Source organism: Typopeltis vanoorti, chromosome 16 (assembly GCF_054136105.1).
Source record: "Typopeltis vanoorti isolate ZY-2024b chromosome 16, IOZ_Tvanoo_1.0, whole genome shotgun sequence".
In the NCBI taxonomy this organism is placed as follows: domain Eukaryota; kingdom Metazoa; phylum Arthropoda; class Arachnida; order Uropygi; family Thelyphonidae; genus Typopeltis; species Typopeltis vanoorti.
In genome coordinates, this window is record NC_143564.1 from 70,064,793 (window position 1) to 70,091,516 (window position 26,724).

Here is a 26,724-nt window from a genome sequence, read left to right on the forward strand (position 1 = left end):
CTGATCAAATATCATCTACTCCTGCTGCCTTTACACATTTCAAGACTTTAATGGCTTTTTCTACTTCAAGTATGGAGATGTATTCCTGACTGTATGCCTGCTGAGTGTTTTTTACCACTGTGCTATCACTGCTTGTTTCATTTAGCAGTTTTTCAAAGTAATTACTCCATAACTCAAGGATATCTTTTTCTCCAGTTTTCATATCACCTTTATCATCTCCAACTCCTTTTATAACACTCTTTCCTCCATTTCTGAGCTTCTTCAACAACCTCCATAATATTTGCCACCTTCTTGATATTTATTTTCCATGTTCTTGCCAAAGTCCTCCAATTACTTTTGTTTAGCTAGTTTTACACAGTATTTAGCTTTCTTACATTTGTCTCTGTATTCTCTAAGAGCACAAGCTGACTTATTTGCCAGGAACTTTTGATATGCTTTCTTCTTTTCCTTCCCTGCCTGTTTAACTTCCTGTGTCCACCATGGAGTTCTAATTTTTCTATCCTTGCAGACAACTTCACCACATGCCTCTCTAGCTGAATCAATCAGGGCTTTCTTCAAGGCTTGCCACTGAATCTCCAAGATTTGATTCCTGTTCTCAAACTCTGATTTTTTTCTTCAATAATCTTTGTGTATTTTAGTCTACAGTTCACATCTCAGAGCTTCTCAACTTTTATTCGCTTTAAAACTTTTTTACATGTTATTCTTTTCAATATGAAATTCAATTTTATCCTGCTCAAGACTAAATAGTGATCACTTCCAATTTCAAATCCTCTGTACACTCTGGTGTCCTGCACCAGGGAGAAAATATCACTATCAACAATAACATAGTCAATGAGACTTTTCTTATTCCTTGCCTCTTCTCTCCATGTGAATTTGTGCACATTTTTATGTTGGAGCATGGTGTTGGTAATAACCAATCCATGCCCTGACCAAAAATCCAACAGATATTTGCCATTATTATTAGCTTTGCCACTTTTCCTTTTTCAATGTGTCAGTTGCTTTCCCTAAAGCCACAAAAAATTCCTCCACTTCAACCTTAGTAGACCATAGGCACAAATAAATCTCATTGTCCAGTTCCCCATTCTGATATTTGTCCACATCACTGTACTTGAAATTGCCTGCCATTCAAGAAGATTAGCTTCATATTTAGTGTTGAACACTATGGCTACTCCTTCTTTTCTTTGATTGTCATTGCCTGAATATAACATTTTGTATTTATTGCTCAGAAAGATCTCACCAGTTTTTGACTTTTTTGTTTCAGTCACCCCAATTATGTCAATCTGGTATACTTATCTAATTCCTCAGCTAGCTCCATTTCTTTGCCATACAGGATTCTTATGTTGATAGTATCTTTAACTCTGGTGATGTTGAGTTGGGGTGTGTTTTCAGATTTGTTCCAGTAGCTGACGTTTCGCTGTTCACCCTGGTTCCGTGGCGAAAACAACGGAGCCTTCTGTAACCGGGCGACACCCCAGCAGGAATGAAATTTTGTCACGTTGTACCATCATTTTGTATTTTGGTTTAAGCCAATAAGAATACAATTTGGTCAGCTAAATCCCAAATTGCCAGCCCATCCTCGTTCGTTCAGTATCCAGGTAGATACCCAACAGGGTACACCACGAGAAAGTGAGGATTGGACATTAGGTCAGAAGCTCTGATTGGTTCTCCACATTCCTTTAAAGGCTATGTGGAGGTCTGCTTTCAGTTATACAGCTTTGAATCTTGGTATCTTTAATTTATGGAATAAATATACTATTATACTGTCAGACTTTGTTAAGGCGTTTAATAAGATATCACATGAAACGCTGTTGCATAAACTGGAGAATATAGGATTAGAATATAAACTATTAGCATGGATAAGTGGATGGCTGACAGATAAGTATCAGAAAGTGATATACTAGGGATGTGTTGGATTTAAGGTGAGTAGTAATGTGCCTCTGTAGCTCAGTCAGTATAGAAGAAGCCCTTGGGTGGGAAAGACCTGGGTTCAATTCCCGCCCATGACATGAGAAACCTTTATCTGGTCTATTTCAATAAAAGGCGAGTTAGCTGGTCTCATAAGGAGATAGAAAATTTTACTACCCAGAAACTCAGGTTTTTCGTCCCTCAGAACAGGCAAACCAGCACCATGAACACACATGGATCTATAGTCATGAATACTTGCCCTGGGGGGGGGGGGGGGTGCAGCAGAGGAGTGACAAGCTGGCTGCATTAATTCATCATAAACCCCTCATTAGAGAACTCATAGTGTCCTAAAGAACAGATGATCCTTTGGTCCATTATTGTTTAAGCCATACATTAACACCTTAAGTCCTAGACCTACTGGGACTTAAGAAATTTAAAAAATTTTAAAAACTGCTGTGCAGTATTTCTATGAAATATCCAAATAAATATTTTTTTGACTTTTAGTTAGCATCTCTGACAATTAATAGGAATGAAAATTTTAGTCATACATGTGGTATGAGCTCCAGAAACTGGTTGCAAGAAATCAAGGTTTTTGAAAAAAATAAAAGGTTAATTTTTTATTAGTTTCTACTTATATTTACTTCTTTAGTGTTAAAAATTCAACAAATTCAATCAAAATATTGCTTAGATGTTACATAAATAATGAAAATTATAAATAAAATTTATGTGTTTTATTATTATGATGAAAATATCATTTTACATAGGGATGTACATCACTAATTATCCACTATTAGCCACAAAAGTCAAGTGATAAATTATTGAATTAGGTCATTAAGTTTTTGAAATGCCATGACCTCGTGTGCAATCGCAAACATGACTTGCTGGACGACCTCAAATTTGGTCACCCCCTCGTTCGAAGTTCTGTGTCACTGTTGCGTGACTCGGAGCTCACATTTGTGGGGAGATATGCTTCCTCTTGTTCCAGATCACTGTCTGCCAAATCATCTAATTCAGATCCTTCATTATCAAGTATTTCCTCGAGTATTTGTTCTCATTCGTGTTCAGTCAAGAACTGTTTTACACTCCTGCTTTAGGCACCACTGGGTCCTGGTCTGTCCATGGTGACAGAGAAATTCAAACTGATCTCTCAGGTCACAAGAAGAGAGTCATGAATCACTTATATTGTTTAGATTGGAGCAGCCAGCATTATGACGACATGATGCAATATAAACATGAACATGTGCGATCATACGTGATGCAGCCGATGGGCATGATTTATGATATACCAATATAAATTCCCTTTTTTATTGATGATAGTCAACCATCCTCATGGATAATGAAGCTGAAGGTTCAAATTTAAATACAGTACAGTCTGATAATGAATTTCAAGTATATATTATTTTCGGAATTTTTAATTTAGCGATGTAAATATACATCAATGGGATTCTGGGTTCACGCATGATCGATGTATATTTACATCGATAGGACTCAAAGTGTTAATGATAGTGAAAAGAATTTCTTGGCATCTTTAATTTATAGTATAATCAAGTGAATAAACTTTCAACATGTATTCATTCTCTTTATCCAACTCAGTCATAACATTATTATAAAATATAAGTAAACTGCCCACATATCATCTCCCTGTATTGAACACATGCTGTTCCTTGCAAAGTATATCTTGTTTGTCTACTTATTTATGTAAGCTCTTATCAACTTCTCTAAAATCCTTACAATTACTCAAGAGATACTGATAGGTCAACAGTTAGGCACATTAGTCTTTGTGCATCACCTGATTTAACATCAAACAATTTCCTGTATACCTCCTTCAATCTTAACTGCTGACTTACAACTCCAATACAGACTATGTGTTGTTCAATATAATTTAAGAATGTTCAGCCAAACTGGCTAGGCATTGACACGTTTGTATAATTTGAGTCTTAGCTCAGGAAATATCCCAAAGGAATGTATGATATTATATTGAACAATACATAGCTATATTGGAGTTATAAGTCAGCAGTTAGGATTGAAGGAGGTATACAGGAAATTGTTTGATGTTAAATCAGATGATGAGACAAGGGTGTACACTATGAAGGAAAATGGCATTAGGCCTGATATCAAAATTGGAGATATTCAACTTGGCCCCCTTTATTTTATGCAGATGACCATGTACTCCTGAACAAATTTAGGAGTCTGCAAGATTTTCTAACTAAATTAAATAACAGTTGTAATAAATAAACTTGTACAAATATCAGCAATAAAAAGATTAAAAACTGGCAGAAACAAAACCTTCAGTGAACATCTTGAATGGAGAACTTAGAAAAAAGAAACAATATTAACCAGAAACAATATTAGGCATAATTTTTAGTGAAGATGGCAATTATAGAACCAGACAACTAAATAAAGAAAGATGGTATGGCACGGAGTCAAATGAATAGCCTTTATACAATACCATTATATACATTGAAACTAATTTTAATATATGGATCTGAAAGCTGAATTAGAAGTAAAACAGACTAAAGACCAAGAATATGAAGGTTCTGAGATTAATTAGAGGTGTGAGTAGAAGGCATAAATGAAAGAATAATATTAAAAATGAAGACATTCAAAATTGTTCTCCTGCGATGAGTCTTCGGACTCCTTGGGGGTATCAGGAATAATAAAAGGAATGTGACATTTTTAGCATTCAGCAATGTGTGAACAGAGCTAATCTCACATGGTATGGTCACTTAGAGTAGGAGAGAAAAGGTTAGAAAAACAGTTAAATATAAGTAATTACAGCAAGCTTATTGTAATTTCAGAGAACTCAAATTAGCAAAACAGATGTTTGATGATAGGATGGCTGGGAAAAGACCCTGAGGAAGAAGACCAAGATCCTTAAGGTGGATTGATGCAGGTTGAAGTACCTTAGAAGGTTGAAATATAAGATCTGGCAATATTGGGATATTGACAGATAGGATTAATATGGAAGAAAATTGTTAATGGGAAATTAGTCACAATGTAAACTTCTCATGCAGTACTGGTATCCTAAACACTGGCTGATGGCACATATCAAGAATTTCATTGTAATTAGTTATCAGGAGTTTATCGAGTTTATCATGTGCTTTGCTCACAGCAATCTATAGTTATCATATTTTGAACAAAATGGAGGTAACACATTTCTTTAGCAGAAAATCAAGACTACATGTTAGATGCTAGACTAATAAGTTAGTCTTGATCAGCATAGTCTTCTCTGGATAAAATCATAGAAGTTGTTTTTTTTTAAGAAAGAATATTAGAGTTGTGATGCACAATGACCGTCTTAACTTTTCCAATTTTGACAAACAGACGTGATAAAAAAAAAAATGAATGATCATACATGAAAGAAAGATCTCCCTTTACTTGCAACAGGACACAAGTTGTTGTTGTGCAATTTCAGCTCTATATGTTTTACTTTTCTTGGTTTTACCTTTATTTGTTATTTTCTCCCTTGAATCTCATAGGCCATGAAAAGTGAAGAAAAGTCTGCAAATAACAGTTTTCTTTTACAAAAAATTGTAATTCACGCAACACATTTAAAAAAAAATGAGCTTATTTCACAAAATATGATCTCAATAATATACTATCACCTCTCACTATAGCAAACATCACTATAACAAACTCATTCACTATAATAAACTACTAAAAAGTTTCAATCAAAATCTCACAGTGGAAGTACAATACCATATGAAATGAATTTCACTATAATAGCCATCTATTTGCTATAACAAACTATTCCTGTGGTTCTATTAGTTTCCTATGGTGAGAGTCTACCATATATCAATCTTAAGATGCATTTGAACAATTACAGATACATTACATCAATACATTGATATCAAAAGTAATGATAACTAAAGGGGGAGGGAATGGTCTAGATATGTAAATGAAAACTTTATTTAATTAAAAATAATCAAATGAAAATATTTTAAATAAAGCAATCCAAGGGAATCAAACCTTTAAATTCCTCATTTACAAAGCTGGCTGGAAGTTCTGGAAGATGAAAAAATAATGAATTTCTGCAAGTAGTAATAGGAAGAGTCAAGGGTGGCAGGCATTTCTGGATAATAAGACTAACAAGAGCAACAATTCGATCCCAATTGATATTCCCTTCTGGTAATGACCGGCACCAGCATAGCAAAAATGGTATTACTTGGGCATCAGATAAGGCCTCTCGTCCATTTTCTATGCAAACAGTTTTTTTTAAATAGTTAATAACTATTTATTTCAATACACATGTAATGGTTAAGCAAATATTATAAAAGCAAAAGTCTGGTTATCTAATGACAAGTGTGGGTCATGATCAATACATTCTCAAAAATGTGCATGTGTGTGACAGCAAAGTAGTCAATCAAGCAGGGCCACATTTACACATAAGCTAGACAAGCAACAACTTAGGGCCTCGCATTAATTACAGGCCTTCACCTCAGTATAGATAACCTAAAATTTCCTCTCAAAAGTCATAGCTTAGGGGCTCATAATAACAACAATCCTCAATCCAGCCCTACAATCAAGTACCAACAACTTAATTACAGCTACATACATAATGCACAATGAGCATTTCTCTTTGCTGGTTCAGTCAATGGAACTCTGGATATTTTCATTTTCACATTAACCCTCCAGAGGTCGCGCACGGACTGGGAGTCTGCATGTTTGCTTTTTTGCATATATTTCTAAAGCAGCTGGTTAAATCCGGTTGTGTGTTTATGTAGCTTCGTATATAGGCAGGACATATGTTAGTGTAGAATATTACGTTGATACAATAACAACTGTTCCCACTGAGACATTGCGCAGTCGCAGATCCCACGCGACCCTTAGTGTTATAAGAATAAGCAGTCATCAATATTTTTAAAATTGGTAAGTACTTGTAAATTATTTATATTTTTACATGCAGGCTTATATATTTACACAGGAAATATATTTTTTATATACATATATCTCTATTTTATATATGTTTATATATAATTGCAATATGGTAAATTATATTCTCTTTAGGTAAAATAAAATGGGTGACTATGAGAAGGAGCAAGAACGATTACAGAAGCTGATGAATGAATGCTTTGCTAATGATGAGGATGAAAATGTTTCAGAAAATGATGTTAGTTCAGAGGAGGAAGACAATGTGGAAGAAATGAGTGGCAGCAAAACCGAGCAAGAAGCCAATGAGGTGTCATTAGAAGTAGCTGAAGATAACCCAGAGATTTTGGAGGATAGATTCTATCAGGGAAAAGACGGAACTTTATGGAGGGCAGTACCACAAACTAGCAAACGTATTAGGACTGAGAGATACAATATAATCAAAGCATCATCTGGCCCTAAAAACAATCAAAATTTGCAGTCACCTCTTGATATTTGGAATTATTTTATAGGCGATTCTATTTTATCAATTATTTTGGAAAACACGAACAAGTATATTGAAAGTTTAGCTAGTAAATACACTCAAGAATGAGATGTAAAGTTTACAACTCTGAATGAAATATGGACTTTAGTTGGACTTCTATATATTGCTGGTACATATAAAGCAAACTGTTTGAATTTAGAAAATCTTTTTGGAAGTAATGGTAAAGGCATTGAAATATAGACTAACAATGTCAGTGAGGCGATTCAAATTCCTTTTGAGGTATTTGAGATTTGATGATAAGAGTACACGTGAAGAAAGAAAAAAGTTAGACAAATTGGCAGCTATTCGTGAAGTTTTTGATCTATTTGTTACAAAGTGCAAAAATGGATACAATCTAGGTGCATTCGCTCAATCGATGAAAAGTCGGAAGGTTTTCGAGGAAAATGTTCATTTCGCCAATACATAATAAGCAAACCGATTAAAAAAAGGTATTAAAATTTTTGCATTATGTGATGCTAGAATGTATACTATATTGCTAATCTTGAGGTATATGTTGGTCGACAACTGGAAGGACTGTACTTCATGAGCAATTCACCAAGTGACATTGTTGAGAGACTAGTAGAACCAATCAAAAATTCTGGGAGAAATATTACTTTAGATAATTGGTTCATTTCTTTTCCTTTGATTGAAAACTTGCTAAAGAAATATAGACTTACTGTAATAGGAACAGTTCAAAAAAATAAAAGAGAACTACCTCCTGAATTATTGCAAGCAAATTGTCCCATAAAATTGAGTATATCTGCTTTCAAAGATAAATGCACACTTGTGTCACAATGTCCCAAAAAAAAGAAATTTGTTTTATTACCATCAAGTTTGCATGATGATGATGGCATTGATACAGAGAGTGGAGCTTTATACAAACCTGAAATTCTGACTACCTATAACCATACAAAAGGAGGAGTAGATGTTGTGGATCAATTGTGCTAGATCAACAAGAAGATGGCCTATAGTAGTTTTTACTTTTGCATCAACATTGCTGGCATTAATTCTCAAGTTATTTACCATGCAAATAACATTGACAAAAAATATTGTGACGTAAATTTCTGTAAGATCTTGGATTCTCTCTACTAGAAGCACATTTGCAAGAAATTCAAAGTTTGCCAGACATATAAAACTAAGACTTACAGAAATTTGTGGATCACTCGAGAACAGAATTGAGAACAAAACTGCAGTTGCACATCCAGAAAAAGGAAGATGCTATTATTGTGATAGAAAAAAAAAAAAAAAACATGCATCTAAATATTATTGTAAGAGATTATAATAAGTTTAGTTTAATCCTTTATCCAAGTGTGAGCAAACAAAGTTTGCGCTTGAAAGTATCTTCAGGACTGGGGTAAGGTAGTGCAACACCAGGCAACTCGTTGCAAAGGTGGAGAAAACTCTCTCATCACTCCTACCTCAGTATCTCCCATAATGCAAAGCACATCATCTATTTTGTTTTCTCTTACAAATATGTTGTAATTTGAATAAATAATCTTTTTTCTACAATATCCTTATTTATTATTATTCAAAACACCTTCAATTTTGTTAAAAATGAGTGCGGAATGACAGTCTGTGCACGATCATTGATGCCAAAAATTTTCACGCAACCGCTGAAGGGTTAAATAAACATCTTAAGTGATCTAATTCTTATTTAATTTTTTTTCTTCTTTTCTGTTATACCTATAGCAATTTTCTTTTGGAAAAGAAGGAAAATTATGTTGAAATGAGCAATAAGACTGCACTATATTTCTAAAATACCTAAGCTACACAGATGCATGCAAACACACACACACCTCAATAACATATGGGCCCCTCCTTTGACTGTGATCAAAACTTTTACACTTCTATGAATACTTTCCACCAGTTTAGGTATGAGTGAGTGAGATATTTCAGAACATTCTTCCTTAAGCATGGTCACCATACCATGAATTTTTGTTGTTGTTGTCGTTCCCATCCATGAGAGGATGGTTAATCAACCTATAGCACATTACTACCACAGATAGGTAGTGTTGGGAAAAGAGAAACTGTTGTTTGATTTGAAGATTTGTGCATCACATTCTATGAGAAATGCATAAGAGGGGAGACACTTCCAAAATTCTATAGTAGATGGAATGAAAGAAGAAGTGAAATTTGATTTGAACTCTGATAATGTGTTGAGTGGCAGCTGCATATATCACAATAGATTTGATAGAGAGTTGAGGAATTATTGATGTCAGTTCATATGGGCAACTGCCACAGAAGTATTCATGGAAGATGCACGCTGCAGTAATCAAATGCTTGGTGAAAGTGAGTGAACTGTAAGAAACAGAGTATTAATTAGTAACCTAACTGTCCTCTTCTATACTGAATCAAGCATTTTTACAGAACTCTTATGGGAACTCCCCCCCCCCCTCCCCTTCCAAACATAAAAGCAATATTTGATAGTTGGGTGGGTTTGCAATTTGTATAAGGTCCCTTTGAAGATAAACGAATAATGGAAGCTGAAGAGGCAATGGTAGTATTGCTGGATAACACTGGTTTGGCTTGCACAGCTAGTCCTGTTAACCTCTAAAGTATGTGTAAGAAAATGAAGTTTTTCCACATTTCTTGTTCATAATGAACAAGAAATGGGTCTGTTCCATGAAACTGCCACAAAGTAAAAGCATTGAATGTCCAAAAATATTGCATATCTATTAGTGCTCATTTTTTCAGGTACTACAACCAAAAGGATAAGTTCATACCAGCAAAAACAACCCCATACTTCCACCACCAAACTTCATGGGAGGATGCAATCAGAAATGAGATATTTATCTGGCATCTGCCTCACACGTGTCCTTCTCTAATAAAAAAAAAGGTATAGTGATTACCAATTAGATTGCCTTGAATACTCGAAAACCAATCAGAATATCAATATCCTACAGACCAACTACAATGCTCTAATTATACCAGAGTAGAAGATTGCTAACTGCCAAGATTTAATTTATTTATGTACAGCTATCTTTATGTAGAAATTGAGACTCTGCAGCTCTTTATGTAGTGTCCTACCACTATCCTGACCCAATTTATACAATGGACAGTTGACAATGAAATGCTATCCTTCCAGAATCCTGTAATCTCTTGATACTACAAGGGTGGTCTGAAAAGTTCTCAGCCTAACAATGAAAAAACAAATTCATAATTTCAAAATTATTTTTATTTTTCAATATAATCTCAAAATCTGCAAAATACCGCAATATAGCTGCAATCACCTCTTGATGCGAAGAAAAATGCTGACCAGCGAGGAAGAATTTTAGTTTTGGGAAGAGAGAGAAGTCAGAGGGAGCCAAATCTGGGGAATAGGGTGGATGTTCCAACAATTCATAGTGCAGATCCCTTAATTTTCCCACTGCCAAAACACCTTTGTGGGCAGGTGTATTGTCCTGATGAAAGATGATTTTTTTCTTCTCCAAACCGGGTCTTTTCTCACGAATTTTTTCACCTAGTCTGGTTAAAAGATCGGAATAATATTCCCTGATTATGGTTTTACACTTTTCAAGAAAATTAATAAACAAAATGTCTTTAGCGTCCCAAAACACCGATGCTATGACTTTCCTGCTGATGGAACCAATTTCGTCTTCTTCATGCTGAACAACCGGCTTCAGTCCACTGTTTGGATTCTGGTGTGTAATGTAGGGTTACCAGACATCCATTTTTTAATGGGATTGTCCCCATTTTTAGACTTCGGTCCCGTTGTCCCGATAAAACCTTAACGGGACGCAAATTTTCCCTTTTTATTAACTTTAGCTCCATTATGTCCTGTTTTTGAATTCGTAGCAGGACTTCATTCTTGTATGTTTGAATATGAAAAAGATAATGTCTCTGCTAGTGACGTGTGATAGCTTGAGATCGAAAACATGCATGCTATGACAATTATCAACCGTTATGAACACACTCTCTACAATAGGACAAAAATGTTGCATCCTGGCAGTAACACGGTTACTTTGTCTACCATACCATTGTTTTGTGCTCCTTATGCTGGCCTGTTAGTAACCGTGAAAGTTAAAGCGAGTAGATATTGCGAGTGATGATATTTCATCCAGATTTTATCATGCCGAAAACGAAGTGTAGTTTCACTTGAGATTTAAAAGAATATCCCTTCTTGAAAGATGACGAAACAACAAACAAGTTGCAATGTACTGTGTGTCATTCAGTTTTTTCACTTGAACATGGAGGCCGTTCTGATATAAAACAGCATTTGACGAAGCAAAAACATAAATTGGCAGCTGCTGCTCGCTGTTCAAGTCAAGATGTTACACCATTTTTCACGAAAAATTCAAAAGAGAAATTAACTGATGAAAGTAAATATCTTGCAGCTCAAGAAAGTTTGTTTGCATTTCATGCAGTGAAACATAACATTTCTTTGAGGCCAATGGACTGCAACCTCTGCAATAGTAAGAAATTTATTTCAAAAGAAATTTACATGTGGGAGAACAAAGTGATCAATTTTAGTGAATGTTTTGGCACCTTACACAATGCAAGAAACAGCAACCGAATTGAAACAAGCCAAATGTGTGCCAGTTATAATGTACACATCAAACCACAGAGATCTGAAGTTGGTGACTGTCCTTGTTAGGTACTTCATCTCAAATAAAGGTATTCAGGTTAAAGTGATAGTTTTCAGAACATAATAGGAGAAACAGCAGAAATGCTGGCAAATCATATATTGGATATTTTGTAGAAACAGCTGAATGAGAAAACTATTGCATTTTTTGCAGATAACTGCAACACCGACTTCGGGGGATACAAACGAGGTGGTTCCAACAATGTATTCTCAAGATTCAACAAAGGGTTAAAAATAAACATTCATGCTATTGGCTGTGCTGCTCATGTTGTTCATAATGGTGTACAGACAAGTGCTGATATTTTGCCTATTGATATCAAAACAATTGTAAATAAAATATTTCAGTATTTCCACGTTTACACCATGAGAATAGAAGAATTTCGGTGCATTTACAGAAATTGACTACAAGCATGTTCTAGGTAGTGTACAAACAAGATGGTTATCATTACTACCAACTGTGAACAGGATTATTGACATGTATGATGGGCTCAGATCTTACTTTTTTATCACAAGATAAATGCCTTACATTGTTGAAATCAGTTTTCGGTAACCAACAGTCAATACTTGGGCTACATTTCATGCAAAGCCAGCTGAAAATATTCTCAGCAACAATAACGAAAATAGAAAGGGAAAATATTTTGGCAACTGAAGTGGTAGAAGAATTGGAATTTAAAATGTCATCAATTATTTCAGAGTTCAAAGAAGAAGGCATCTCTGATGAAAAAGAATTTTTTGACACTACTTGACTTTTCATTTCCAGCCATTGAAAGCATTTCACAGGATTACGTTGCAAACTACACTAACTTGGGCTGAAGTTGCAAGCAGTCTAATAGCAATCAGTGATGTTGACAGCAAAATATTCAGTATTATTGGTGAAGATGAATTATTTGATGAAATCAGCCATATAAATAATGTTGTGAACTCCAAGATGTAAGAATGGAAGGACACAAAAGTTGAAGTGGACAAAAAGTGATGTGACATGTTTAAGGTGATCCAAGAAACAGCCTCCACCACAAACACATACTGCCAGTTGTTGCATTTGTTATGGCAATCCCAGGAACAAACACAGCTGTAGAGAAATTTTTTTCCTCTCTCATGAGTTCTTTGTGGTCTGATGAAAAGAACCGTTTCAACACCAAGACTAAGAAAGCAATAATTGTGATCAAGACACACTTTGACATTTCATGTATTGACTTTTATGAGTGCATCTTGAAAAAACCAACACTTCTGGAAAAACAATGTCATCATATAAATACAATAATAATAATAATGATAATGCACTACTGATTGAAACACTTAACTTACTAAATTCACAATTTCTCCCAGATATATTTCAGCTATTTAAATTCACAGTACAGGCAGGTTACTTTACATGGAAAGGAAAAATATACAAACAATTAGATGGGACAGTTATGGGTCCCCCCCATTAGCCAACTTCTATATAGAGAACATCTGGAAAAACTAGCTATCAACACAATCACTCTCAAACCTAGTCTCTGGCTACACTATGTTGATGATGTGTTTGCTATTTGGCCGCATGGCCCAGACACATTGAATACGTTTTTAGTGCATCTAAATAGCCAGCACCCTAAAAGCCACTTTACAATGGAACTAGAAGCCAATGATTGCCTGCCATTTCTGGACACACTGATCACACGTCTTCCAAAAGGTTCCTTATCATTTTCAGTTTATAGAAATCCCACACATCCAGGGAGATACTTACACAAACAATCACACCATCACCCTTCTCAACAATATGGTATCTTAAAATCAATAACCCATAGAGCTAAAGCAATCTATTCCAATGACACTGCACTCACTGCTGAACTTTCTCACCTACATCACACCTTCTTAACCAATGGTTATAATCCCCATAAGATAGATAACATACTAAATGCTACCCAGAAATCCCCTCTATCTACCACAGAAGACTACAACAAAATTATCACCATCCCATACATTAAAGGCACATCTGAAAAGATATCTAGGGTACTTAACAAACACCAACTGCGCACCGTATTTAAGCCGTATGTAAAATTAGCAACTCTCATCCGTTCACCTAAGGACAAATGCACTCCTTTATCACATCCATGAGTCTATAAAGTGCCCTGTTCTTGCCATCAAGCCTACCACAAACAAACAGGAAGAACTGTGGACATCTGCCTCAGCGAACACAAAAAAATATATCCGACACTTTCGTTATGGCAAGTCGGGTCTGGCAGACCATGCTTTGGATACCCCAACACGCAGGATCAACTGGAAAAAAACAAAAGTAATACACAGAAGCTTCTACAAGTTAAAGAGGTTGTTCTTGGAATCAACAGAAGCCTTAAAACATACTCCAAACCTTAACAAGTATGGCTGTATAAATCTACCAAAGATTTGGGAGACAGTTATCCTAAGACCAAATTAATATTTATTACTTTTATTTTATTTTTTTCAAACTTTCTAAGACTATTATTTGGACTACTATTTCAAAACTTTGAACTACTTTTTTTTTTTTTTTTTTAACCTAGATGGCACCCTATTAGGACTTTAGTCTTGTGTTGCACGCTGCAATTACTTATAATTACAGCGTGTAACCCCACTGTTACACTGGATCGTGGTTGTCTTCCATTTGTAACAAACTTAGTGTTGCGTGCTCTGAAGATGCTGGATATAATACCAGCGAAATATTAACTTTTAATTTAATAAAGAGTTATTTTCTTATCCATCTGTGTTCATATTCGGGCATATTATACTCATTCATACACTCAACTGCCTCCCTAAAGTCTCAGAATGTAGAAAATGGCGGTGTGATAGAGAATTGTGAGGTAGTGCCAGATAGGTGTGAAAGCGTCGTTGAAAATGTAAATGAAGGTACAAATACAGAACGAATGGATGATTTGATTGATAATGAAATTGGTGAGATAAATGCGAGTGGTGAAATCGCACGTTTCAACGGAGCGATACACAATGCAAAAAGGCAACTGGAGCATATGGAAAAATGTGTGCTGAACGTACTGACTAATAAACAGCGAAAGTCTGTTACGAAAAATAACAGAATGTTCGTAAACGTCAATAAAATGAAGGAGCGAGTGCTGTATGGGGATTCGCTATTAAGAGGTGTGATAGTTGAGAATTTGACAAAATCGTACCAGCTGGGTGCGAACATAAAGGACATCAGCAAATCTATTTGAGTGCAAAAACAGTGGGTGAAAGAGATGATGTGGCACGAACAAATGATTTGAAAGAAGACAAAATGGAAATGATAGAGGATGTGGGGGAATTACTTGAGGTAGCAAAAGAGAAGAGTGAGAGAGTTAGGATGGTGAGTATTTTACCGCGGTATGACAGCAGTGAAGTTGTTAGAAGGAGGGCCATAATTGCCAATGACTTTATGCGTTGGTTATGCATGGAGAGTGGTGTGGAATTTGTGGATGTGTGGAGTGAGTTTGATGGGTGAAAGGATTTATATAAGATGGATGGGTTACATTTGAATGTAACCCATCCATCGGAGGCTTGAAAAAGTGTTGATGAATGATGTGGAAGTGGATGTACAGACTCAGGGAAACTAGATTAATTAAGTACGGAGGCTTGAAAAAGTGTTGATGAATGATGTGGAAGTGGATGTACAGACTCAGGGAAACTAGATTAATTAAGGGGGAGAGAGTAGATATGCAGACTTTAGGGAGGCAGTTGAGTGTATGAATGAGTATAATATACCCGAGCGAGTACGAAGGACAACAAATCAGAATGGGATAGTTAGTATAAGGCATCAAAGTAGGAATGGGACTAATGGGCTTCAGCAATTCATGTACACTAATGCCAGGAGTATTAGGAACAAGAAGGAAGAGTTTTTGGCCTTGGTTGGCACTTCCAGACCACAGGTTGTTGGTATTAGTGAAACATGGCTGATAGAAGATGATAAAGCTGATGGGATTGAATGTGACGGGTATAGCGTGTTCAGGAGTGATAGAGAGAATAAAAAGGGGGGAGGAGTGTTATTGATGATAGCTGATGAGTTGCAGCCAAGGAGTATAGAAGTTGAACTGCAAGACAGACAAAAGAGCACATCTGAGGCTGTTTGGTGTGAGATAGAATCTAGCAGAACAAAATATACAATTGGGTGCGGCTATAGACCAGGAATAGATGGTGGAATAGATGGTGGGGACAGTATGCATAGGCAAATAGAGAAATGAGTGGAAGGAGAGTAATTATTATGGGTGATTTCAATTATGGTAACATTGACTGGAAAGAGGAGAGGGCACATGGGAGGAAGGAAATGGATTTTATGCGGTTATTAAGGGACAACTATCTATGACAGCATGTAGTGGAAAATACCAGGGGGGCAGAGAGTGCTTGACCTAGTAATTGCAACTGAGAATGTGGCTGTAACGAATATGACCATGTTGCCAACAATTGGTGAGTGTGACCATAAGCTCATGACTTGGGAGGTGGCTAAAGGAATGGAATTTACAACTAAGACAGGGTACATGTGGAATTACCAGGCTGGTAAGTATGACAAGCTTAGGAGTGTGCTTAGTTCAGTGCCATGGCATGTAAAACTGCAATGGCTGGATGTAGATAGTGCATGGGAGGTGGTTAAGAAGTGTTTGCAGGAGGCAATGGTTGACTGTATACCAAGAGTCTGAATAATAAATCAAGTAGGGGTTAAATGGATGAATAACACTATTAAGCTTGAGCTGCAAAAACAGAAACAATTGTAGAGGGAATTTAAGGAGAAAAATGAGCAAGTTCCGCAGGCGCTAATAATTTAGCAGCGTATAAAATTTTGAATTTTAGTGGTACTTGCAGTGTATCACTAGGAAAGGAAAGAAGAAAGTCAGTTATTAATATTAATAATAAATGATGGGAAGTCGATGATATATCATCGACTTCCGCTGTGCACCGTTTCTCCATTGTGCTGAATGTTTATATAGCGTGTCCCAAAATTGGGGTGCTTAAGGGTCAAACCTGTATAACTGAGAGGAGACCTCCTTATAGCCTTTAATGGAATGCGGAGAACCGACCAGCACTTCTGACCTAATGTCCAATCCTCACCTTCTCGTGGTGCACCCTGTTGGGTATCTACTTGGATACTGAACGAACGAGGATGGACTGGCAATTTGGGATTTAACCGACCAAATTGTATTCTTATTGGTTAAACCAAAATAAAAAAACTGATGGTACAACATGACAAAATTTCATGCCGGTTGGGACGTCGCCCGGTTAAACAAGGCCCCCCCCCCGTTGTTTTCACCAGGGAACCAGGGCAAACAGCGAAAAGTCAGCTACTGGAATAAATCTGAAAACAAACCCCAACTCAACATCACCAGAGTTAAAGATCGGTACTATCAACGTAAGAAGCATGAATGGCAAAGAAATGGAAGCTAGCTGAGGAATTAGATAAGTACCAGATCGACATAATAGGGGTGACTGAAACAAAAAAGAACAAAACTGGTGAGATCTTTCTGAGCAATAAATGCAAAATGTTATATCCAGGCACTGACAATCAAGGAAAAGAAGGAGTAGCCATAGTATTCAACACAAAATACGAGGCCAATCTTCTTGAATGGTAGTCAGTTTCAAGTAGAGTACTGTGGGCAAATATGAGAATAGGGAACTGGACAATGAGACTTATTTGTGCCTATGGTTCCACAGAAGGTTCTACTAAGGTAGAAGTGGAGGAATTTTTTGAGGCTTTAGAAAAAGCAACTGACACAATGAAAAAGGAAAAGTTGGTCCTTGTTGGGGATCTAAATAGCAGAGTAGGAAATGATTGTGAGACATACAAAAATATTTCAGGAAAATTTGGAGAAAAGAGCAAAGCTAATAATAATGGCAAATATCTGTTGGATTTCTGCTCAGGACATGGAATGGTTATTACTAACACCATGTTCCAACATAAAAATGTGCACAAATTCACATGGAGAGAAGAGGCAAGGAATAAGAAAAGTCTCATCGACTATGTTATTGTTGATAGTTATGTTTTCTCCCTGGTGCAGGACACCAGGGAGAAAACATCACTGGTGTCCTGCACCAGGGAGAAAACATCACTGGTGCAGGACACCAAAGTGTATAGAGGATTTGAAATTGGAAGTGATCGCTATTTAGTCTTGAGCAGGATAAAATTGAATTTCATATTGAAAAGAATAACATGTAAAAAAGTTTTAAAGCGAATAAAAGTTGAGCAGCTCTCAGATGTGAACTGCAGACTAAAATACACAAAGATTATTGAAGAAAAAATTAAAGAGTTTGAGAACAGGAATCAAACCTTGGAGATTCAGTGGCAAACTCTGAAGAAAACACTGATTGATTCTGCCAGAGAGGCATGTGGTGAGGTTGTCTGCAAGGATAAAAAAATCAGAACTCCCTGGTGGACACAAGAAGTTAAAGAGGCAGTGAAGGAAAAGAGGAAAGCATATCATAAGTTCCTGTCAAATAAGTCAGCTTGTGCTCTTAGAGAATATAGAGACAAATGCAAGAATGCTAAACACCGTGTAAAACTAGCTAAAGAAAAGTCATGGGAGGACTTTGGCAAGAATATAGAAAATAATTATCGAGAAGGTGGCAAAATATTCTGGAGGTCATTGAAGAAGCTTAGGAATGGAGGAAAGAGTGCTGTAAAAGGAGTTAGAGATGATAAAGGTGACATGAAAACAGGAGAAAAAGATATCCTTGAAGTATGGAGTAATTACTTTGAAAAACTGCTAAATGAAACAAGCAGTGATGACAGCACAGTGATAAAAAAACACTGACCAGGCATGCAGTCAGGAATACATATCCATACTTGAAGTAGAAAAAGCCATCAAAGGCTTGAAATGTGGAAAGGTAGCAGGAGTAGATGATATTAGACCAGAAATGCTGAAGTATGGTGGTATAAGAGTCTTACAGTGGCTGCACTGCATAGTTCAGAAAGCCTGGACAGAGGGACGAATTCCCGATGATTGGAGTAGAGCTCTCATAGTACCCATATATAAAAAGGGAAATAAAACTGAATGTGAGAATTACAGAGGTATTTCCCTACTGAGTGTTCCTGGCAAGATCTATGCCAGTATACTTGAGAAACGGTTGAGAAGAATTGTGGAAGAAAAGCTTGGTTAAGAACAAGCTGGATTCAGGCCAAATAGAGGCTGTCAGGATCAGATCTTCACTTTACGACAAATAGTCGAGAAAGCATGGGAATATAACAAATATCTGTATTTAAGTTTTGTCAATTTGGAAACGGCATATGACAAGGTGCCAACAGAGAAGCTATTCAATACTCTGCAGTTATATGGTGTCAATAGGGCATTATATCAAGCAATACTTAGTCTTTATTTGAGTTGTAAGTCAGCAGTTAGAATTGAAGAAAGTACAGGAAGATGATTTGATGTTAAATCTGGTGTGAGTACAAGGATGTACATTATCCTCTCTGTTATTCATTATCTATATGGATCACATTATGAAGGAAAGTGGTATTAAACATGATATCAGAATTGGAGATGTTAATGTCAGATCTTTGCTTTATGCGGATGATGTTATACTTCTAAATAAATCCGCTACAAGTCTGCAAGATTCTCTGACTAAATTGAATAGCGGTTGTAATAGATATGGTATAAAGGTCAGCAATAAAAAAACAAAGACAATGAAAATAGGCAGAATCATTGAAAATGTCAACTGTGTTGTGAATGGAGAACTTGTGGAACAAGTAAAACATTTCAGCTACTTAGGCACAATTTTTAGTGAAGATGGTAAATTAAATATGGAAATAGACAACAGAATCAGCAAAGATGGTATGGTGAGAAGTCAATTGAATAAATTCATTTGGAATAAGAGAGAAATTAGTTGGAACACTAAATTAGCTGTATACAAGATATAGTGTTCAAACCAGTTTTAACTTATGGATCTGAGAGCTGGGTCAGAAGTAAAACACTTGACCAAAGACTAGAGACCGCAGATATGAGAGTTCTGAGAAAGATTATAGGCGTGAACAGATGGCATCAATGGCAATATCATATTAAAAACGAGGATATTAGGAAAGAACTTGACATTGTCAGCATCCAGGAATGCATTAGCAGAGCTAATCTCAGGTGGTATGGTCACTTAAACAGAATGGGCGAGGAAAGATTAGCAAAACAAATGTTCTCTGCCAGGTTGGCAACAAAACGACCCAGAGGAAGACCAAGATATAGTTGGATTAATACGGTATAAAGTGCCTTAGACGATAGAAATATAAGATCTGATAATGTTGGAGTCTTGACAAGTAACAGACTGATTTGGAGGAAAATTGTAGATAGGAAGTTAGTAATGATATAATTTTTTCATGTAGTATTATCATATCCTGTACAACCCTTGTGGGTACATGGCAGGAATTTGATGATGATGGTGACCAACAGGCACAGGAACAGTATAAAGCTCAGGCCAGGATGGTATCAAGGGTGGTAAAAAAAGCAAAAGCAGATTACAAAAGAAAATTGGCAATGTAGGGTAAAGAGAATCCCAAACAGTTTTTTCAATATGTTGCTAGTAAAAGGAAAAATATTCATGGCAGAATGATTTTAAAAAATGCTGGGGGTAGGGAGGTAACCGAATCAGTCGATATAGTGGAAATACTGAGTGAGCACTTTGCAAGAGTATATCATCCAGGTGGTGACATTGCAGGAATGGAAGAACCAACAGCCTTATACTGGAATTGTGATGAATGAAGTAGAGGTAACTAGTCTATTACAGAACCTCAATGTCAATACATCTATGGAATTGGATGGTATACCAGCCCATGTCGTACATGAAGCGGCTAAAGAATTGCCAGTGCCCTCAACCATTTTGTTTAATTTGAGCCTCGGGTCTGGGTAAGTCCCAAGGGGGTGGAAAGAGGGGAAAATAGTTCCACTGAATAAAGGTGGTTCCAAGTCTGCTATTGAAAATTACCGGCCAATCAGCATAACAGGAATCATTATCAAGGTCTTGGAGAAAATAGTCAAGAGGGAAAATACAAGATTGGATAGATGAAAATGAGATACTGTATCGGGGACAGTATGGTTTTGTGAATGGTAGATCATGCCTCAATAACTTGCTCACGTATTATAACACAGTGATGGCTGAACTGGATAAGGGTAATGGGTTTACAGTGATTCTACTGGACCTTGCTAAGGCCTTTGACAGGATACCACATGGAATTCTAATCAGTAAATTGCAGCATATGGGGATGGATATAGGGTTGGTGAGATGGATAGAAGGATGGTTGACGGCGAGATATCAGAGAGTGGTTTATTCAGGAGTAGAATCCACAAGACAGCCTGTGACTAGTGGTGTGCCACAAGGATCTGTTCTTGGACAACTGTTTAATTTGTTCATTAATGATATAGGAAAGGATCTGAGAGGAACAGTTCATTTGTTTGCGGATGATGGAAATTTGGGTAGGGCAATAGTGAATGCAGATGATGTCAAAATTTTGCAAGATGATTTGGATAGATTGGAGGTCTTGGCCAAGGAGAATGGATGTCAATTTAATGTGGCAAAATGTAAGGTCATACATTTTGGGGTGAAAAGATTAGCAGCAGTTTGCTACATCGGTGGAACTGTACTCCAGGAAATTGATGAGGCACGAGATTTAGGAGTGTTGGTGGATAAGGAGTTGAAGTTTAGGGACCACATCGCAAAAGTGGCCAAATCAGCTCATCAAATCACTTGGTTGCTGAAGAATACGTTGACAAGCAGAGACAAGCAGTTTATTGTTCCTCTGTATCGAGCCTTGATAAGACCCCATCTCGACTACTGTGCCCAGATTTGGTCACCTAGGTTTCTTCTTGATGGGGAGGAGGTTGAGAGGATTCATAGGTGAGTGACCAAAATAGCAGGTCTGTGGAATGAACCTTATGAGAACAGGTTGAGGATTTGTGGGTTGCAAAAATTGGTTGATAGGCAGAGGAGGGGAGATATGATTGAGACATTCAAATTACTGAAGGGTTTCTATAAAATTAATTCAGAAGATATTTTTGAGAACAGGGCTGGTTGTGGGAGGACTAGGGGACATCCATGGAAACTGGGAAAAAGTGTGGTTAGTCAAGGTGTTAGAGCTGGATTCTTTTCTTTTAGAGTGGTGAATGAGTGGAATGGGCTGCCAGAGTCTGTGGTGGATGCTGTGACAGTGAATGAGTTTAAGGCGAGGTATGATAGATACTGTATGAATGTTGAATAGTTGTGATGAACATAATTTGGGGCCTCCCTCGATGAGTCTAATGACTCCCTGGAGTTGCCCACAATAATAATAATAATAATAATAATAATAATAATATCAATACTGTTAAATCCATTACAAAATGATAATGCTGATAGTCCATAATTATAATGCACACTTCAGTTCTGTGTACTATAATTATATGTTATTCCATTTTTATATAGAGTGTACCAGAAGTGTCCCATTTTTGTAACTTTTTTTAATTGCTGAAAAATTCAAAATGTCCCTTTTTTTTTTTTTTTAAATCTGGTCACCCTAGTGTAATAGTAAATCCAAGTCTCATCCATAGTAATAAATCGACACACAAATTCAGTTTTATTCTTGTTAAAACGCTCCAAGCACTCTTCAGAGATTTTCATGCATGGAATGCAAGAAAGTGTGTTTTTGATCTGATATGCATGGTGCCCATCTTGAGTAAAGCTTTTTCATATGCAATTCTTCATGCAAAATGTATCCTGAGCATTCTTTTGAAATGGCTATAGTCTCAGCAATTTCACACACTTTGACTCGCCGGTCATCCAATACCATATTGTACACTTGATCAATGATTTCTGGTGTTGCTACACTTTTTGGATGGCCTTCACGTGGATCATCTTCAAGGCTGGTACGGTCAGGTTTAAACTTGGCAGCCCATTTCTTAATTGTCGAAAATGAAGGAGAAGAGTGCCCATAAACTTTCATGAATGTCGAATGAATTTCTTTTGGCGTTAAACCTTCTTTTACAAAGAATTTTTATAACTGCACGATACTCCATTTTATCCATTTCAAGGGATACAAACAACACAATTGCTTCAGACAGCTGTATAAAACAAACTACTTGATAGAATGACTTGCAATTTCACATGGATGCTCATGAACAGATGTACCAACTTAGAAATAAAAAAATCTTGCTGATAGTGTTGCTGGTCAAAGGATACATAGTGGTTGGTCGGTGAATTTAGTACTCCTGTAATGTTGGTGATTTTCGTCTGTTTTTATTGTGTTTTCCCTTAGAAAATTAGTGTTTTGTAGTATACTGCTGTAGATTTTAGTGTTTCATAGTATATTTAGTATTTTCTCACATATTTTTATGAAGATATTTCAATATTTAGTATACGTTTAAAATGCGGCAAAAAAAGGGCAAGAAACGTGATGCTAAAAAAAGCATCACAGGCAAGAACAAGGTCAGCCCTGCTAATGAGGTTATCGTACACATGGAGGAGGTTAATGAAGATGAATTAACCACCAAAATAGTGAATTTGAAGCAGATCATCAGAGAGAGAGAGAGAGAGAAATGAAGCAGGAATTGCAAAAAGTTGAGAGACGTTTATATGAGCATAGAGAGAAAGATAAAAATAAAAAGGAAAATAAGAAACAACAAAGCAAGGAAACAAGTAAGTCAGGAAATAATGGAAATCAGGTAAGTGACATTGCTAGTAAAAAGAAAGAAGTTATTTGGTATGGTAACTATAAAATAAAACATGCTATAGATGAGCAAGTTATAACATTGAGTTTTCCTGAAAATTAAAAATATAATGGAAGCAATTCAAAAACAGAAAAGAAAAGTAAATAAAATCATAGTTGTAGTAGATACAAATGACTTACTGGCAATAAGTTCAGTATGAGAGAGGACATGAAAGGGTTGTTGGACGAAGCAAGAGTAAAGCGTGAGAAAGTGAAAATTGTCAGCGATTTACCTCGCTATGATAAAAATGAATTAAGAAGAAGGCTATGATGGCAAATGATTTGATGAGTAGAAGGAATGGATGCGAGTTTTTGGATGTATGGAATGAGTTTGAGGGAAGACTGGATTTGTATAAGAGGGACGACCTATACCTGAATGCATTTTGTATTGTATCAGGAGTCTAGAAAAACTAATAACTGGTATTGAGACCTAACATAGAGAGTTAGGGAAACTATAATTTAGTTTCCCTGACTCTCTATGTTAGGTCTCAATAAAGGGAGGAATGGAGTGAATGTGAGTATAAGAGTGATAATGTTATATAACTGTGTTAATGATGTGAATGGGCTTTGTCATGGAAATGTTGAGGAGGAGAGAACGATTTCGGGTTTGTGTTTGTCCAGTTTGGATCCATCAAATATGTGCAAAGATGTCGAAAGAACAAACAGGTAGACAAATGCTGAAGTATCAGAAACAAAGGGACAGAGTTTGTTGCCTTAGTCAATATGTTGCGACCTCAGATGGTAGGTATTAGTGAAAGCTGGCTATCAGAATCAGACCTACTAACTGGTATCAAGTGTACAGTATTTTTAGGAAGGAGAGGGGGGGGGTGCTGCTAATGATATCAGATGACTTGAATTCAGTTAGAGTTGAGACCTATGATCAGACCTACTAACTGGTATCGAGTGTAAAGGGTACAGTATTTTTAGAAAGGACAGAGAGGATAGGAGAGGAGGGGGTGTGCTGCTAACGATATCAGATGACTTGAATCCAGTTAGAGTTGAGACCTATGATTGTAGTACTACTGCTAACAGTACTTCGTGTAGCAATGAGTTTGAAGCCATCTGGTGTGAGGTGAAATCTAACAAGATCAATTACATAGTGGGGTGTTGTTACAGACCTGGTGGATCGGTTGTTAGTGATGAAGAAATGCATCAACAAATAGAAAAGATAAGCACAAAAAGAGTAATCATAATGGAAGACTTATATTATCCAAATATTGATTGGGTAGCAGTAGAATCTCATGAGAAGAATGAAAATGCATTTATTGAGCTGTTGCGGGACAACTTCCTCAAGCAGCATGTGACAGAAGGAACTCGTGGGAAAGGAGTGTTAGATTTGATTATAGTGTCAGAAGGCATTTCAGTTAAAGACGTAACTATTCTGCCTCCAGTCGGTGACAGTGATCATGTAATACTCACTTGGGAAGTGACTAAGTTTATGAATGTTCCATTCAGAAAAGGTTACATGCTGAACCCAAAGCAGGAAATTACAACCAACTGAGGAGTATACCGAGTTCAGTGGAATAGGATCGGTTGCCGGATGATCTGGAAGAATATCGACCGTGCATAGGAAGCATTTAAACAATACTTAAGTGATGCGATATCAGAATGTGTCCCAAGAGTTCAAAGAATAAATAAAGTAGGAGTCAAATGGATGTGTAATCTTATTAAGCAAGAGATTAGTAAGAAAAGGATGATATGGAAGGAATACCGCTTGCATAAGGATGACGTCTGTTATGATGTTATAAGCAGCAGGCTAGAAGAGTCACAACTGTTGTACAGAAAGCAAAATCTGAGTATAAAAAGAAATTGGCTCTGCATGGTAAAGACAACCCACAAGAATTCCATCGATATGCTGCAAGTAAAAGAAAGAATGAATATGAAAGAATAACTCTTCTAAATCCAGATGGCATGAGGGTTACAGATGCAGAAGAGGTTGTTCAGTTAATGAGTGTCCATTTTGTTAAAAGCTATCAACCTGGTGAATGCACCATTGAGCTCACTGTTACCTCTTCACTAGATGAAAAAACACAGGTGTATGAGGCCGTGGTATTAGAGCTGTTGCACAAATTGAATAAGAATTCAGCAATAGTGACTGATGGAATATCAGCACATATGCTAAAAGAGTGTTCAGTTGAACTGGTCATTCCTTTTACTTGGATTTTTAATACTAGTCTCAGAACAGGGAAGATTCCGCAGGAATGGAAGGAATGTATGGTAATTCCATTGCACAAGGATGGTGCAAAGACCGATGTGATCTCATGGCTGAATGGATAGCCCTGTCCATTCAGGACAGTACCAAGATATATGTCCTACCAAGCACCAGCTTATGTAAAAGCGAGGTAGGAGATAGTGGGAAAGAAGAAACAGGTGTGTGAGGCCGAGATATAGAGCTGTTACACAAACTGAATAAGAATTATTCCTTAAACCTTGCAGACTCAGATCCCTCATATACCACTTTTTGATATCTGTTAGTCATCCATTCTCTTATACATGCTAATATTGTATAACCCAAACCCATTTTCTCCAATTTATGCAACAGTCTACCATGCTGTATTCTGTCAAAAGCCTTAGCAAAATCCAAAAGTATCATGGTGTGGTGGTGAATATTTTAAAAAAATTGGTTAGGGCCTGTATTCAGAAATAGGCTGACAGTGAATCTCTACTTTGCAATGAACAACATGGGTTTACTAAGGGAAGTCATGTTTTAGCAACTTGCTCACATTCTATAACAATGTTACCATTGAACTAGACAAGGGGAATGGATACACCATGATACTTTTGGATTTTGCTAAGGCTTTTGACAGAATACAGCATGGTAGATTGTTGCATAAATTGGAGAAAATGGGTTTGAGTTATACAATATTAGCATGTATAAGAGGATGACTGACTAACAGATATCAAAAAGTGGTATAGGAGGGATCTGAGTCTGCAAGGTTTAAGGAATAATTCTTATTCAATTTGTGTAACAGCTCTAATACCTCGGCCTCACACACGTTTCTTCTTTCCCACTATCTCCTACCTCGCTTTTACCATAAGCTGGTGCTTGGTAGGACATATATCTTGGTACTGTCCTGAATGAACAGGACTATCCATTCAGCCATGAGATCATGACTGACTGACGCCTGACACCCCTACTGCATATTTCCACACAAGGGCGAAGGACGGCGGGCTCGGGTTCCATCACTTAGATAGCTGATC

The 26,724-nt window shown here is 36.7% G+C and overlaps 1 protein-coding gene across 1 annotated transcript in view; it reads right to left on the reverse strand.

Moving 5' to 3' along the window:
* The window catches only part of LOC150098111 (cytosolic carboxypeptidase 1-like), a 551,906-nt gene that overhangs the window by 272,543 nt on the left and 252,639 nt on the right, over positions 1 to 26,724 (reverse strand). The window contains exon 10 of the mRNA XM_090406686.1: positions 5,875 to 6,102. Within this exon, the coding sequence (XP_090262812.1) occupies positions 5,875 to 6,102 (228 nt within the window). The remainder of the gene's footprint in view (positions 1 to 5,874; positions 6,103 to 26,724) is intronic.